Raw genomic sequence first — 13,902 nt, forward strand, 5'->3', positions numbered from 1 at the left:
CAGATTAGCTTAATTTGTAAACCAGAAACTCTACCAGAAGAAATTTAAGTTCATAAAAACATTACGATGCTAAAACCCAAAATTTAACAGAGAATGGTGTAGGGTCATGTATATAGACATTCAGAATTCTCCATTGCTTAGTGTATCAGGCACTCAAGGACCACCCTCACTGAAGTCTTTCTCTATTGCTCAACCTGCAGGTACCAGCATGGAGTAAGACAGCACTACTCCACAGGCAGTAGAACCCTACCTTTATGGCCTCATGGCTTTCCTTAAGAAGCATTCCATGCAGCACATTTCCTCCATCCCAACCCATCAGGCTGACTTCCCACGGTCAATAGGAGTCCTCACCCTGGGATCATTCTGCAATCCCCATGGCTCCAGCTCCCAGCTTCCGTGGACACCAGTGGACTTACAACCCTGTCCGAGGTATGAAAGGCTGCAGCATGGCTTGTCTATGTGGTTCTCGCTCTGTTCAGACTGTCACAGATTAGTGAGTTCACTTCCCAACAGCTTCAAATGCCTCCCCCGTCCCAGTAGTTGGCCATGGACGCGGGGATCTCTCCCCTGCGCTTCAGCTCCCTCTCCCCAGGTGCAGGCTGGTCCACTTGCTCTCTCCTCCTTCTTTCCCCTTCCTCCTTGTCCCTTCTTTCCTTTGTCCTACCAAGTTCTATGTGGATCCGGATATGCCTTCTCAGTAGTCGGTGAGTCCTGCCAGTACTCACCTGGTCTTCTGTGAGAACTGCTGCATCTTTAGATATTCTTGATGCATTAGTGGAGAGAGGTGTACCCCACTTCCACCTACCCCTCGTCATCTTGTCCACCCCCATTTGTGCATGCATTAGAAATGAGTTTCCCATTCTATTAAGTAACATTGCCATCACCACACATATTTAACTTTTGCTTTTTGAGGAGAACACAGATAAGTTCCACTCTCTTCAGTTTAGTCAGTCATTCAGTGGTGTCCCACTCTGTGTGACCCCAGGGACTGTAGCACGCCAGGCTTCCCTGTACATCCCGACTCCCAGAGCTTGTTCAATCTCATGATTAGTCATGAAGCTCAAACTTAGATCCTCACCTTATTAATTTTTTATACATGAAAATATGCAACCTTTAAAAAACTCTCCCAATTTTCCTATTCTCCATTCTTTGGCAATCATTTTTCTACTCTGAATTCTTTTTTTTTTTTTTGAACTCTTTATACTTGAGATCCTATGGTATTTGTCTTTCTCTGACTTAGTTTACTTAGTGTAATGCCCTCCAGTTTCATCCATGTTGCCACAGATGGAAGGATTTCTTTCTAATTCTAATGGCTAAATAATATTTGCCTATATATGTCACATCAAATAGTTTTAATGCATTCACCTGTTGAAAGATTGTTGTTTCTGTAACAAGGCTACTGTGAATAATGCTGCAATGAACATGGGAATACAGGTCTCTCTTTGAGACAATTATTTCATTTCCTTTGACTATATATCCAGAAGTGGGATAATGCATCACATAAACATTCTCTTTTAAATTTCTTGAATAACCTCTACAGTATGTGTTCATTGGGGTTGCACCATTATACATCCCTACCAACAGTGCATAAGCACACCTTTTTATCCACATCCTCAATAACATTTGTCATTTCTTACATTTTTTGGTACTAACCTTTCAAACAGGTATGAGGAGATATCCCTTGTGCTTTTGATCTGCATTTCTTTTGATTACTAGTGATACTGAGCATCTTGTCATATACCTCTTGATCATCTATTTGTCTTATTTGTGGGAAAATGTCTATTCTTTCAAGATGGAGCATACATTATGTTTACTATATTCCAATATACGAAACTCAGTTGCCTACCTATATATCAACAACGAACTATCAGAAAGTGGAATAAAGATAACAATCCCATTTGCTATTGCATCAAAAAAAGATAAAACACTTAGAAATAAACAAGCAAGGTGCTGAAAGATTTTATGCAAAACCTTTAAGACATTGATAAGAGAAATTTAAAAAGATTTAAGATACGTAAAGTTAGGTTGTCTATAGAATGTGTTTCTTGAGGTAGGATTTGTATTACTATAAACTTCCCTCTTAGAACTGCTTTTGTTGCATCTCTAGGTTCTTGATCATCGTGTTTTCATTGTTCTTTGTTTCTAGGAATGTTTTGATTTCCCTTATGTCTTCAGTAAACTGAAGAAACTCATTATTTAGAAATGTATTGTTTAATCACCATGTGTTTGTGTTCTTTAAAGTTTTTTTCCTATAATTGATATCTCGTATCATAGTGCTCTTGCCTTGAAAATCCCATGGATGTAGGACCTGGTAGGCTGCAGTCCATGGGGTTGCTAAGAGTCGGACAGGACTGAGCGACTTCACTTTCACTTTTCACTTTCATGCATTGGAGAAGGAAATGGCAACCCACTCCAGTGTTCTTGCCTGGAGAATCCCAGGGACGGGGGAGCCTGGTGGCTGCCGCCTATGGGCTCGCACAGACTCGGACACGACTGAAGCGACTTAGCAGCAGTAGCAGTAGCAGTATCATAGTGTTGTGGTCAGAGAAAGTTCTTGATATAATTTCAATTTCCTTAAATTTATTGAGGTTTGATTTGGGACCCAAGATGAGGAGAATGTTCCATGGGCACTTGAGAAGAAAGTGTATTCTTCTGCATTTGGATGGAATGTGTGGAAGATATCACTTAGGTCTGTTTGCTCTAATATTTTCTTTTAGGCTTAAGTTTCCTTATTAATTTTCTGTTTTGTTCATCTGTCCACTGGTATAGGTGTGGTGTCAACATACCCTACTATTATTGTGTTATGGTCAATTTCTCCTTTTTTGTCAGTTAATGTTTACCTTATGTATTGAGGTGCTCTTATGTAGGGTACATAAATTGTTAAAATTGTTATCTGTTTTTCTTGGACTGATCCCTTGATCATTTGGTAGAGTCCTTTTTAATCTCTTATAATAGTTTTTATTTTAAGGTCTATTTTTTCTGATACGAGGATCATCAATCTGGCTTTCTTTTGATTTCCATTTGCATGGAATATCTTTTTCCATCCACTCACTTTCAGTCTGTGTGTGTATCTAGGACTGAAGTGGGTCTCTTGTAGACAGCATATATATGGGTCTTGTTTTTGTATCCATTGAACCAGTCTGTGTCTTTTGGTAAGAATGGAAGAAGATAATAGTAAATAAAGCAACTGATAAAGGATTGCTTTCCAAAATACAAGCAGCTCAAACAACTCAGTCATCAAAAGCAAAGGCAAGAACTGCAAAAATAAACTAGTGAGACCACATTAAACTCAAAACATTCTGCATAGTAAAAGAAGCCATCAATAAAATGAAATCACAACCTATGGAATGAAAAAACAATTTGCAAATCACATATTTGGTAAGGGCTTCATATCCAAGAATATATAAGAGACTCATATAACTCAGTATGAAAAGAAATCAAACAACCCAAATTATTAAATGAGCAAAAGAAGAGTAAGTGTTTTGAAAAATCTGAAGAGTAGACTGTAGATGACAGACCCTGTGAGTTTTTCCTTCCAGAACAAAAGCCTGTGTCTTCCTGGCATTGCTCTCTTTAACTCCAATCACCTGTTTGGTGACTGCAGTTCAGAGTATACATCCGTTACTCAATAGCTCACCCAACACTGAGCTATATGTGCTCAGAATAGCCTTATTAACTATAACAAACTAATAATTACATACTTAATCTTGAGGCATCTAAAATCCAAGGTGATTTTCAGAATTTTCCAGTCCATTGTTTTCTACATTCTCTTTCAAAATTGAAACACCTAGTATGGAAAAATGAGTAGGGGACCGAAACAATACATGCATAGAAAGTCATTTATAACTGGGAGCATTACTGGATTATATTTTTGGGGAATGTATTATTACTAATACTATTGCAATTTTATTCCCTTTAATTCTCTGCTATACTAGTGGATATTGATTAAAAATAGTAATAACAATATACAGTACATAGTGCTCAGGGTACAGTAGATTAAGAAAGACAAAGCTTATGAGGCTGAAAGGGAAATCACAGAAAATTAGCAACGGTATCAAAACAAAGTGCAGTATTGCCTAGAAAGAAAGCAGAGTTCTCTAATTGTTCGGAGACAACATGGACAAGCAAGATGTGAGCCAACCAGCTTAAACTGTGTACCAGAAACCGCACCAGAAGGAAAATGAAGTTCATAAAAATATGCTAATGCTAAACGCCAAAATCCAGACAGTAAGAGAATAGGGTAGGGTTTATGTAGATGCTGAAAACTACTCAGAGAGGTAGACATGGAAGCAAATACACTAATGAGCATCAGAAAGATCAAAGCACAAAAGGGTCTGAAAAATAAATCATCAAGGGACTTGGTAGTCTGATCAAAAGAATAAGAGAATCAAATTAGAAAACCAAAATATAAAGACTTGTGCACGTGATAGACCCAGAGAATGCTCAGCAGAGAAAATTTCGGCCTTAGTGGCCAGTGAACAGAAGCCTCCAGCATGAGGAACAAAAACCCTGGGCAGGACTCATGACTGTGTGCTTCTGGGAACAGCCTCAGTTTCAAAGTTTGGGCACTATACCACCTAAAAGCGAACGCAGACTAGGATTATAGCTTGCTATGCACTGAATCACAGACAGTAGTGTTTGTGAGTTTACTTTTCTCATTCAACTATAAAGTTAATGAATCACTAATCAATGATAATTGACACCATTAGTTTCCAGTCAGATCCTCTTTAGTCATACAATGGATATCTGAACCTGTTATATGATCCCCAGTAACATTTTTTAGAATTTAATTTCTTGATGTTTAATTGAAGGGGAATTGCTTTACAATACTGTATTGCTTTTGGCCAAACATCAACATGAATCAGCCATAGGGACACCTATGTCCCCCCACTCTTGAACCTCCTTGCCACCTTCCTTCCCATCCTACCCCTTGAAGCTGTTACAGAAAAATATGGAAGGCTTCACAAATTTGTGTTTCATCCTTGGGCAGGGGCCATGCTAATCTTCTCAGTGTTATTCCAATTTGTCATTATATGTGCTACCAAAGCAAACACACAAATAACAATTGGAGGAATGTCATGGAAACATGTATAATATCATTTAGGAAATGAATCGCCAGTCCAGGTTTGATACAGGACCCTTGGGGCTGGTGCACTGGGATGACCCGGAGGGATGGTACGGGGAGGGAGGTGGGAGGGGGGTTCAGGATGGGGAACACGTGTTTGCCCGTGGTGGATTCATGTTGATGTGTGGCAGAGCCAATATAATATTGTACAGTAATTAGCCTCCAATTAAAATAAATAAATTTAAATTAAAAAATTAAAAAATATATTTGAGATAAAATATTAAAAAAAACAATTTAACAGAAAAAAAAATCATATAGTTAGTCATCTACCAATAGATGATCAATTACATTAGGAATTAGGGTATTCTGCTATATTTATCACCTCTTATACAATTGAATTTTATAAGGTCCAAAGTTTCATGAAGGAATTAAGCATATATTTATGCATAGCACATGTATACATGCACAGAAATATATGCACACAAATACATTTCTGTTATATAAGCTATTATCCTCCTTCCCTTCACAATAAGCTCTTTAGCTGATGAGAGAGATAGTCCCAAATTTCTCCAACTTATATGTCTCCTTTTTGAGAACCACTTCTTTTATTTTCATCACCTAATTTTAATTATTCATTTTATTCTTAGATACCATGCCCATTTAAACTAACTAAGAGCAGAGAAAACCTAGTAAATGCTGATATCTTATCCTTAATTAAATTATCACTCTTCTGGTAATTTGGAAAAAGAATCATGTTCAGATCTCATTCAGAAGGATAAAATCTCTATTTTATCAGTTCTCTTGTCCAAACTCAATTTTTGCTCACTTCAGTCTTAAATTCTGCTTACTTACAAAGCACACACAGGAAAAGTAATATTAAAATCACGCTTGAAATAGTCTATGATTTTATGCCTCTGTTGGTCAAAGGTAGGGCCAGGAATAATTTCTGAAATATTACAATATATCATGGAAGCATGAAGGTCTAGTTCTACTGTCAAAGAGGAGATGTTTGGAGATGGTTCAAAAACTAAGACTCATGGGTTGTCAGGATGTAGTCCCAACCAGACAGGTAAATTTTGTCCCTAAAAAATCAAACTCAGGAAGAGGCAGGCCTTGTTTGAGAGCCGATGATGTTGTCTTGGGTGCTGACCAGGTAATAGTCTTGTATTACCATTTGGAGATTTATTTGCTATTTTCTTGAAGAAATGAACATAATGAGAAGAATAAACATGGAAAAGAGTAGAGGAGCTGCCAGGGTGCCTAGAAGAAGGGCTGGCCAGGAGAACCAGGCCCCCACATTGATAATTGTCAAAGACTGTAACAGTGAGTGTTTTATAGACAGAGCAGAACAAGTGCATATAAAAACAATGTTCTAGGGTCACTGCTGTTTTGCAGCCAAAGACAAAGTATTTTTCTCTTTAAGCAGAGTCATCATAGCTCCTGATGTGGTCCTGGTTACACACATGCAGACCGAGGGCCACAGGCATGTGTGATGTGACATCAGGAGGTGGACAGATGAGTGTATTGGTGCCCAGTCACCTCCATCTGCTTCTAATGGGACCTGGGGAAAATTACTTGTCCTCTCCAAGTCATCACATCTTCATTAACATAACCGGATGATCATAGTGAAGATTAAGGCTATCTCACAGGGTTCCTGTGAAACACAAATTTTAAGATGTTTTAAAGCTTTTGGGAAAGTATCAAAGACATGCATGGGGTTACTAAGGTGAGTGAGCAGATACAAGGTACAGTATCTTTTTCTCTTTGTATTCTCTCTGTACTCAATAGCAGTGATCAGTCAGTCACATGTTTACTCTTACCCCAGTGTGATGGTAAATCACACAGATCAACTGGACTTTTCTTGTCATTTCACTGTCTAAAATTCAAGCATTAGTCGATGTAGAGTAAAAACATTGCAAACTCCTAGAGGGCCTCGCTGCTCAGAGTCTGCAGAGTCCCAATACTAAACTGTCTTAAAAGAATGGCCTAAATACTCTGGCTCATAATTAAGTTCCAAATGTTTGCAGAGCACAGAAGTACTTCTGGAAGCAATTCAAAAATACGGGGAGTAACCTACTTCTCCAACTCTCTATCTGTGCAAATATTATCATCCATCTAAATTTACACTGAAAGCGCTCCTTCTTCCCCACCCCAGGTACTACAGCACCAACTCCTGCTCAGAGCAACAGGGAAAGAAAAGGCTTCCCTCCACAGGATGGATTTGATAACCTCAGCTGACTAAATCATCTCAGAATGGCTCATGTTTTTATTTAAACAGGGTCCTGCCTGCTGCTGCTGCTGGTCATGTCTAATCTGCTCCTATGCCAAGGCAACTCATGCCCGTCCTGCGGTCCTGACGTGTTTGTCACCTTTCTGAAATCCCTTACAGACTTGTTTATCGATGCTTCCTGGCTCTCCCATGACTTCTATAACCTTTCCACAATAATGTTCCATAAGTTTGTAAGTACTATGGTGGTGGTGGTTTAGTTGCTAAATCGTGTCCTACTCTTGTGGCCCCGTGGACTGTAGCCCGCCAGGCTCCCAGAAGGAAACCTCGCCTAAGTGATGGGACTATACTATCCTTTAAACAAGAAGGCTGCAATAACACCCTCTCTAGGTCAAAGAAGCCGTCAGTTCATAAGATGTTGAAATCGAAGAAAGGATCAGTTTTGTGAAATCTCAAATAAAAGAAGTGCAATAACTTTTTCAATTTCCTTTCATTCATTTTCTTTTTTAAATTTCCATATAAATGATTTTGTATTTGTCAGCTAGGGATGCCATAAAATAATACAATAGACTCAGTGGAATAAACAGAAAATTCTTTCCTCACAGTTCTGGGGGCTAGAAGTCCCAGATCAGGGTGCCAGCAAGGTGAGGTTCTGGTAAGAACTCTTTCTTCCCAGGCTGGTTTCTCCATGAGTCCTCACAAAGTGTGGGGGGGGGGTGGGGAAGAGAGATAGAGGAAAAGACACAGAGACACAGAAACATAGAGAAAATTCTCTGGTGTTTCGCTTCATGAAGACACTAAACCTATTGGATGAGTGTTCCATCTTAAGAGCTCAGTTAATGTTAATGGGCTTCACTGGTGGCTCAGATGGTAAAGAATCTGCCCACAATGTGAGAGACTTGGGTTCTATCCCTGGGTCTGGAAGATTCCCTGGAGAAGGGAATGGCAAGCCACTCCAGTATTCTTGCCTGAGAAATCCCATGGACAGAGGAATCTGGTGGCTATAGATCATGGGATCCCAAAAAGTTGGAATCCTTTTCAAAACACAGTACTTTGGCAGTTGGGTCTCTAACACACGAATTTGATGAATGCAGATTCAGTCCACAATACTACCTGACACAAAGCATTTGTAGGTGGGACTGGGGGAAGGAAGCATGTTGATTTTTCTGCTCTTTCAATGTCTCTCTGGGCTTTCTTCTCCAGGCTCAGAGTAAATAGCCAATAAATGAGAACTGCTCTACAGTGAGAAGGCAGCAGCAACCCACTTCAGTAATCTTGTCTGGAAAATCCCATGGATTGAGGAGCCTGGTAGGCTGTAGTATATGGGGTCGCTAAGATCGGACACCTCTGAGCGACTTCATTTTCACTTTTCACTTTCATGCATTGGAGAAGGAAATGGCAACCCACTCCAGTGTTCTTGCCTGGAGAATCCCAGGGACAAGGGAGCCTGGTAGTCTGGCATCTATGGGGTCGCACAGGGATGGACACAACTGAAGTGACTTAGCAGCAGCAGCAGCTCTGCAGTGAAATGGGTGGATGGAACATGTTAAACAAAGCTGAATCCCAGTCACAGAAATGAGTCCTTTGTAGTTTTTTTAATGCTACAAATTATTGTTCTAAGATTTGCAGGGAATAGGTTTTGAGCTACAATAGAAGGGGTGTTTACAATTGGAAATAATTATTCTCTTTCTGAGGAAGGTGTTTGAAAGTTGTATGTTAATTCTTTTAGGTCAGTCAAGGAGCACACAGTAGAGCAGACAGCTAATAAAAGGTGGTGCTAAGGTTTCTATTAATTTCACATGGTTCTTTTTACTCACTAGATTTTCTTTCATCCTCCATTTTGACTGTCCATTTTTTCCCCAACTCTTCCAAGCAAACAAATATTAAATGGTTAAATATAGTGCATGCATGCACTCTAAGTCACTTCAGTTGTGTCCAACTCTTGGCAACCCTACTGACTATAGCCGAACAGGCTCCTCTGTTCATAGGATTGGCCAGGCAAGAATACTGGAGTATGCTGATGTACCCTCTTGCAAGGGATGCTCCTCACCTAGGGATTAAACCTGAGTCTTGTTATATCTTCTGCATTGGCAGGAATGTTCTTTACCACTAGTGTCCCCTGGGAAGCACCAAATATTGGTACATATGTGCTGTATTTGGTTCAAATAGTAAAAATAATGATAATAACAAAAAAACAGAGAAGGGAAAAGGTTAAAATTAGAAAAGTTATGTGTAAAATCATTTTTATAGAGACAATGTATAGAAAAGTAGGAAAAGAATGACTTTCAAATTTTGTAATGCCCCCCCATTAAAAAAAAAATACACGTCTATCAAACATGTTAGTGTTCTGTTAATTGGGTCATCTACTGAATGCCCAACAACACTAATTGCCTGATCACTTTCAGGATGAAAAATATGCCCAGGGCAAACTGTACTATATCAATGCCACGAAGAGCTGTCACACCAATTCCTTCCATGCTCCCGAAGAAAGACATAAAGCCCAGCAGATGAACGTGAGTCTTTCACCTGGGTTTTTCACCGGGTCAAATGAGACAGTATGTAGGTCACCAGACTTCAGATTATTAGAGGTTATGATAACTGTACATGCAGAAAAAGGTGGAGGAACGGTAAGCAGTTGAAGAGAATTATATTATGCACTTCATGAAGCATTAGGGAAATCAAGGGATGACTAAAGATCTGTAGTAGCAAGATAAATAACAGATCTATAAATTGTCCATGCAGACAACTTTAGTTCAACCAATGGATTAGACACAGGATCGAAGCTATTATTCTGTATGAAAACAGGAAATGAATGGGAACTTCCATGTGTAAAATATAAGATTGAAAAATTCATGAATATGTAAGAAATACACCTGTTTTGAGTACTCCCTGTTAGTAGTGACTCCTGCTTGGGAATCCTATACTGCACCACCTGAGCCCTCGCATCTGCCTTTCAAGGCTCTCCTGATTCTGCTTCTACTTCTCTGACACCTTCATTCTTCATTCTCAGTGACTCCTCCGTTGCCCTTTATTCTTAAGTTGTAAGTCTCCCCTACAAGGCCTTTAAACATTGCTTTGCTTCTCACGGCGGCAACAATTGCCTCTGTTCTGAGGACAACACAATTTACATGTTAAGCCTCAATCATTTATGGCAAATCCAAATTTTCACTGTTATAATCTCTCCTTTCTGATTTCCTGCATTATCCTTCCTCCTATCATTATTTAAAATATTTCCACATGCATCCCCCCTTAAAATTCTATCTTCTCTCTCTACAACCTTCTTAATGATACCAGCATTCTTTTCCCCTGTTAAGCTCATTAATAATGAGTGTGAACAAGTAAAGGAAAAAGGACAAAGAGGAAGAAGAGGAGAGATTTTCAATAAGCTTAAATTTAAAGCTTATTGAGAGTTACAACATGGCCTTACATTTTACTCAGCACTTTATGTGCATTACTGTATTTAATTCTATTCAGTTCTCTGTTCTTTACCAGTAAAACAGTTCATGGCTGTAAAGAAATCAAGCATATTAACTAGAGATCTTCAGCCCCCGGGATTTTCAGGCTCAATTCTGCTAGTAGTAGTGAACTAGGGGGGAAAACCCTCTATTGTGAATCCCACTGATGCTGTTACTAAAGACAACGCTGTGCCATTTTCTGCCCGGACACGTGTCAACAAAACAGACTGTTCTGATATCAGCAGGGGGCTGGGTGTTGGGATCAGCTGAGGAGAGAAGCCTGTTTAGGAATGTCATGTCTTCTTCCTTGTCTCTTTGTTGTAATATCATAAAACAATTACCGATCAAAAATCAATACAAAGGACTCATCTGATTCATTAATATGAATGAATCACTGGGTGAGAATGATGTGGGCACAGGTGGAATCCCTCTTTCCTGGGTCAGGCACTGCAGCACATACTGACTTGCGTAAATACTTAGATTCTCTCATGGAAATATACAAACACAAAAGAACTCACTGAGTGGTGGTAGAATTTCAGAGGAAAAAAGAAAATTCTTTATGTTATAAATTAGAATGCATCAGAAGAATCAGTTCCTAAAATAAGCTAGATTTTTAATATTTCAGCAAAGTGTGAACTAACAGCTTACATTTTATCCTTTTGCAACTTTTAATACCTTCAAAAATCTCTGCATGCACATAGGAATAACCAAAAGTTTTTTTAGGTCAGCTGCTCTGAGCAAAGATCACATGTTATCAAAACCATTGCATTATCATTATTTTAATGAGACCATTTCTTATGGCTGCTTAGAATGAAGACCTTAGTAAGTGGACACTCGTGTTACTGTACTCCTGGAATAAACCTCTGTACCATCTAGTCACGGAGCTGCAGAGTATGAAAGAAGTGTCAGAGGCTTTCCTATCAAGCACCATAGAAATTGAGAACATGTCAGACAAACTTCAAATATTCATAGAGAGTCAATTCAGCAAGGTGAGCGTCCTGTAGATGGCTTTCTTGTTTTGTTCATGAATGGAAGAGGTGACCTCTGTAATGCATAAGGAGTTTGGAAATATCTCATTTTGTAAGAAAAAGGTTCATCATTAGTATATGTTAGACTGCTACTACATAAAGCAGGAGCCTAGTCATTCATGGTGATAGATTCTACTGTAAAGGAATCAGAATTTCACTGCAATTTTTGACATGTGCAGCCTTCCCTGCATTGCACATAATTCCACCAAAAGCTTGCCTCTTCCTGGGCACTGGTGGTTGAAATATTTTCAAGAGTAATAGTACTAGAGAAAAGAATTTCCAATATCAACATTTTTCTTCAAAGTATCCCAGGACATCTGCTATTGAAGTTCCACTTGTCTGCTTTCTCTGTTCTCCTCAAATCAATGGATAAGAGAGGGAAGGAAGAGAAGAGAAAGTTAAAACTAAACTTGAGTTCCATTTCTACTTTTTAGATTTCTAATAGTTTTCTCAGAGGCTGGCTCCAAAAATCGATATCTAGAGAGTTTTATATTCATATGTCTTCCCCAAATCTTTAGTTGATAATTGGAAGAAAAAAAGATAAGCAAATACTAATAAAACACATAAGAAGTCATTATCATTTGGGTATTCAGATTATTGTTTCAGCCTTGAAGACGATACACGAGGCTCCCAGTAGCTGGTCAGGACTCCCATCCCTGATGTCCAGCGATGAAGATAGGCGTCTTTCTGAATTTTATAACCTGTTCCACTGCCTGCGCAGGGATTCAGGTAAAGTTGACACGTACATCAAGATTCTGGCGTGCCGAATCTGCAAAACGTGCTAAATCCACATCCATCCCATCCAGCTCTGAGATGGTCATGATGATCTATCCCACAGCAAGCTGCTTTGAAATTTACAGCTTTTTAATGCATGCTCTGTAATGGGTCTCCTCTTAAAAAAATAAACACAGATGCTTTAGAGATGTGAAAATCTAAGAGGGCAATTTGTTAACATTTCTTATCTCCATTTAAGAGTAAATCAAAAGAAAATCCACCCCTACAATTGAGAGAATGAAGCTCCTATTAAAATTAGTCACAAATAGCAGAAGCAGGCATTACAAAGAAGACCATTAAGAGATTCCGTAAGAATCACAGCCAATGATTCTGGGTCAAGTTATTAGAATCAAAGAATTAGACAATTGTTCATGGTTCTGGTCATGCTACCAAGAAGACTGAATTCTCAGGATTCTTTATGAAAGCCAGCCACGACTTGCAGCCAACTACCACAGTGTTATACCAGACAAGATAAGTGCTTTGCACTTTTGTGTAAATAGTATGAGGTTTACTGAACTGTGTAAAGATTGATAGGATGCTGTCTTAGTCCTTCGGGGATGTTATAACAAAATATCACAGGCTTAAAAACAATGGAAATGGATTTCCACAGTGGGGTCATGCAGGGTCCATTCTAGTCACACACTTCCTACTGTATCCTCACACGGGAGAGGGCTCGGGAGCTATGAATGTCTCTTATATATAAAAGCACTCATCTCATTGAAGAGGCTTCATCCTTACAACTCCATCACCTCACAAAGGCCCCACCTATGGATGTCATAACCATGGGAATCAGGATTTCATCATATGAAATTTCTGGGGGACACAAAGGTTGAGACCGTAGCAGATACAAAGGTGAAATGGCTCATCCTCCTGCAGTGGCTGTCATCACCCACACTCCACTGCATCCTCATTTCCTGCATCACCTTGCAGCCATTCCAATCATTCTATCACTCTGGGTTTCAAAGTCCAGGTCAGTCAAGTGTCAGCTCCATCTCATATTCAGCCTATTCAATGTTTCCCTCTCCCCTGCTGAGGTCCAGGGAACCTACCAGGAAGTGCAGACGTGTCCATTTCTGCAACTTTCCTTCTCTCTCCCTCTCTGGATTTTCATTCCTTGGGCCATGTTGGAGCAGGGGAGATGGTAACGAGATGGGAAAGTTCTGACATCACTGACTTACATGGTAGTGTTGTAGCATATTCTTGGTCCAGACAGACTGATATGAAATTCCTCCTGACCTCCAAGTATTTCCCTTGTGGGATACCCTTGTGATTTTCCAGGTTTCACAAGTTGGGGATCCCCAACTTCATAGTTTCCTTTTTAATCAGGGGAAATGTTCTGGAACCACAGCTCCC

The 13,902-nt window shown here is 39.4% G+C and overlaps 1 protein-coding gene and 1 non-coding gene across 2 annotated transcripts; one reads left to right on the top strand and one right to left on the bottom strand.

The window, feature by feature from the left end:
• The first annotated feature begins 374 nt into the window (after window positions 1–374).
• On the top strand, window positions 375–12,560 carry LOC129647443 (placental prolactin-related protein 1-like). Its single transcript, XM_055574535.1, has 5 exons — window positions 375–429; window positions 7,344–7,525; window positions 9,698–9,805; window positions 11,557–11,736; window positions 12,369–12,560. The coding sequence occupies exons 1-5, from the start codon at window positions 375–377 to the stop codon at window positions 12,558–12,560; spliced, it is 717 nt and encodes a 238-aa protein (XP_055430510.1).
• LOC129648006 (U6 spliceosomal RNA) lies at window positions 4,946–5,054 on the bottom strand. The gene has a single exon (XR_008712613.1). It is a non-coding gene; the product is annotated as a U6 spliceosomal RNA (small nuclear RNA).
• Window positions 12,561–13,902: the final 1,342 nt, after the last annotated feature.

This window comes from Bubalus kerabau, chromosome 3 (assembly GCF_029407905.1).
Source record: "Bubalus kerabau isolate K-KA32 ecotype Philippines breed swamp buffalo chromosome 3, PCC_UOA_SB_1v2, whole genome shotgun sequence".
Taxonomy (NCBI): Eukaryota; Metazoa; Chordata; class Mammalia; order Artiodactyla; family Bovidae; genus Bubalus; species Bubalus kerabau.

Bases quoted from the DNA above. Each gene is read 5' to 3' on its own strand.
- LOC129647443 (XM_055574535.1), top strand. From the start codon at position 375: ATGGCTCCAGCTCCCAGCTTCCGTGGACACCAGTGGACTTACAACCCT. The intron at 7,526-9,697 runs GTAAGTACTATG...GATCACTTTCAG, and splicing joins CAATAATGTTCCATAAGTTT to GATGAAAAATATGCCCAGGG. The intron at 9,806-11,556 runs GTGAGTCTTTCA...ATGGCTGCTTAG, and splicing joins ATAAAGCCCAGCAGATGAAC to AATGAAGACCTTAGTAAGTG.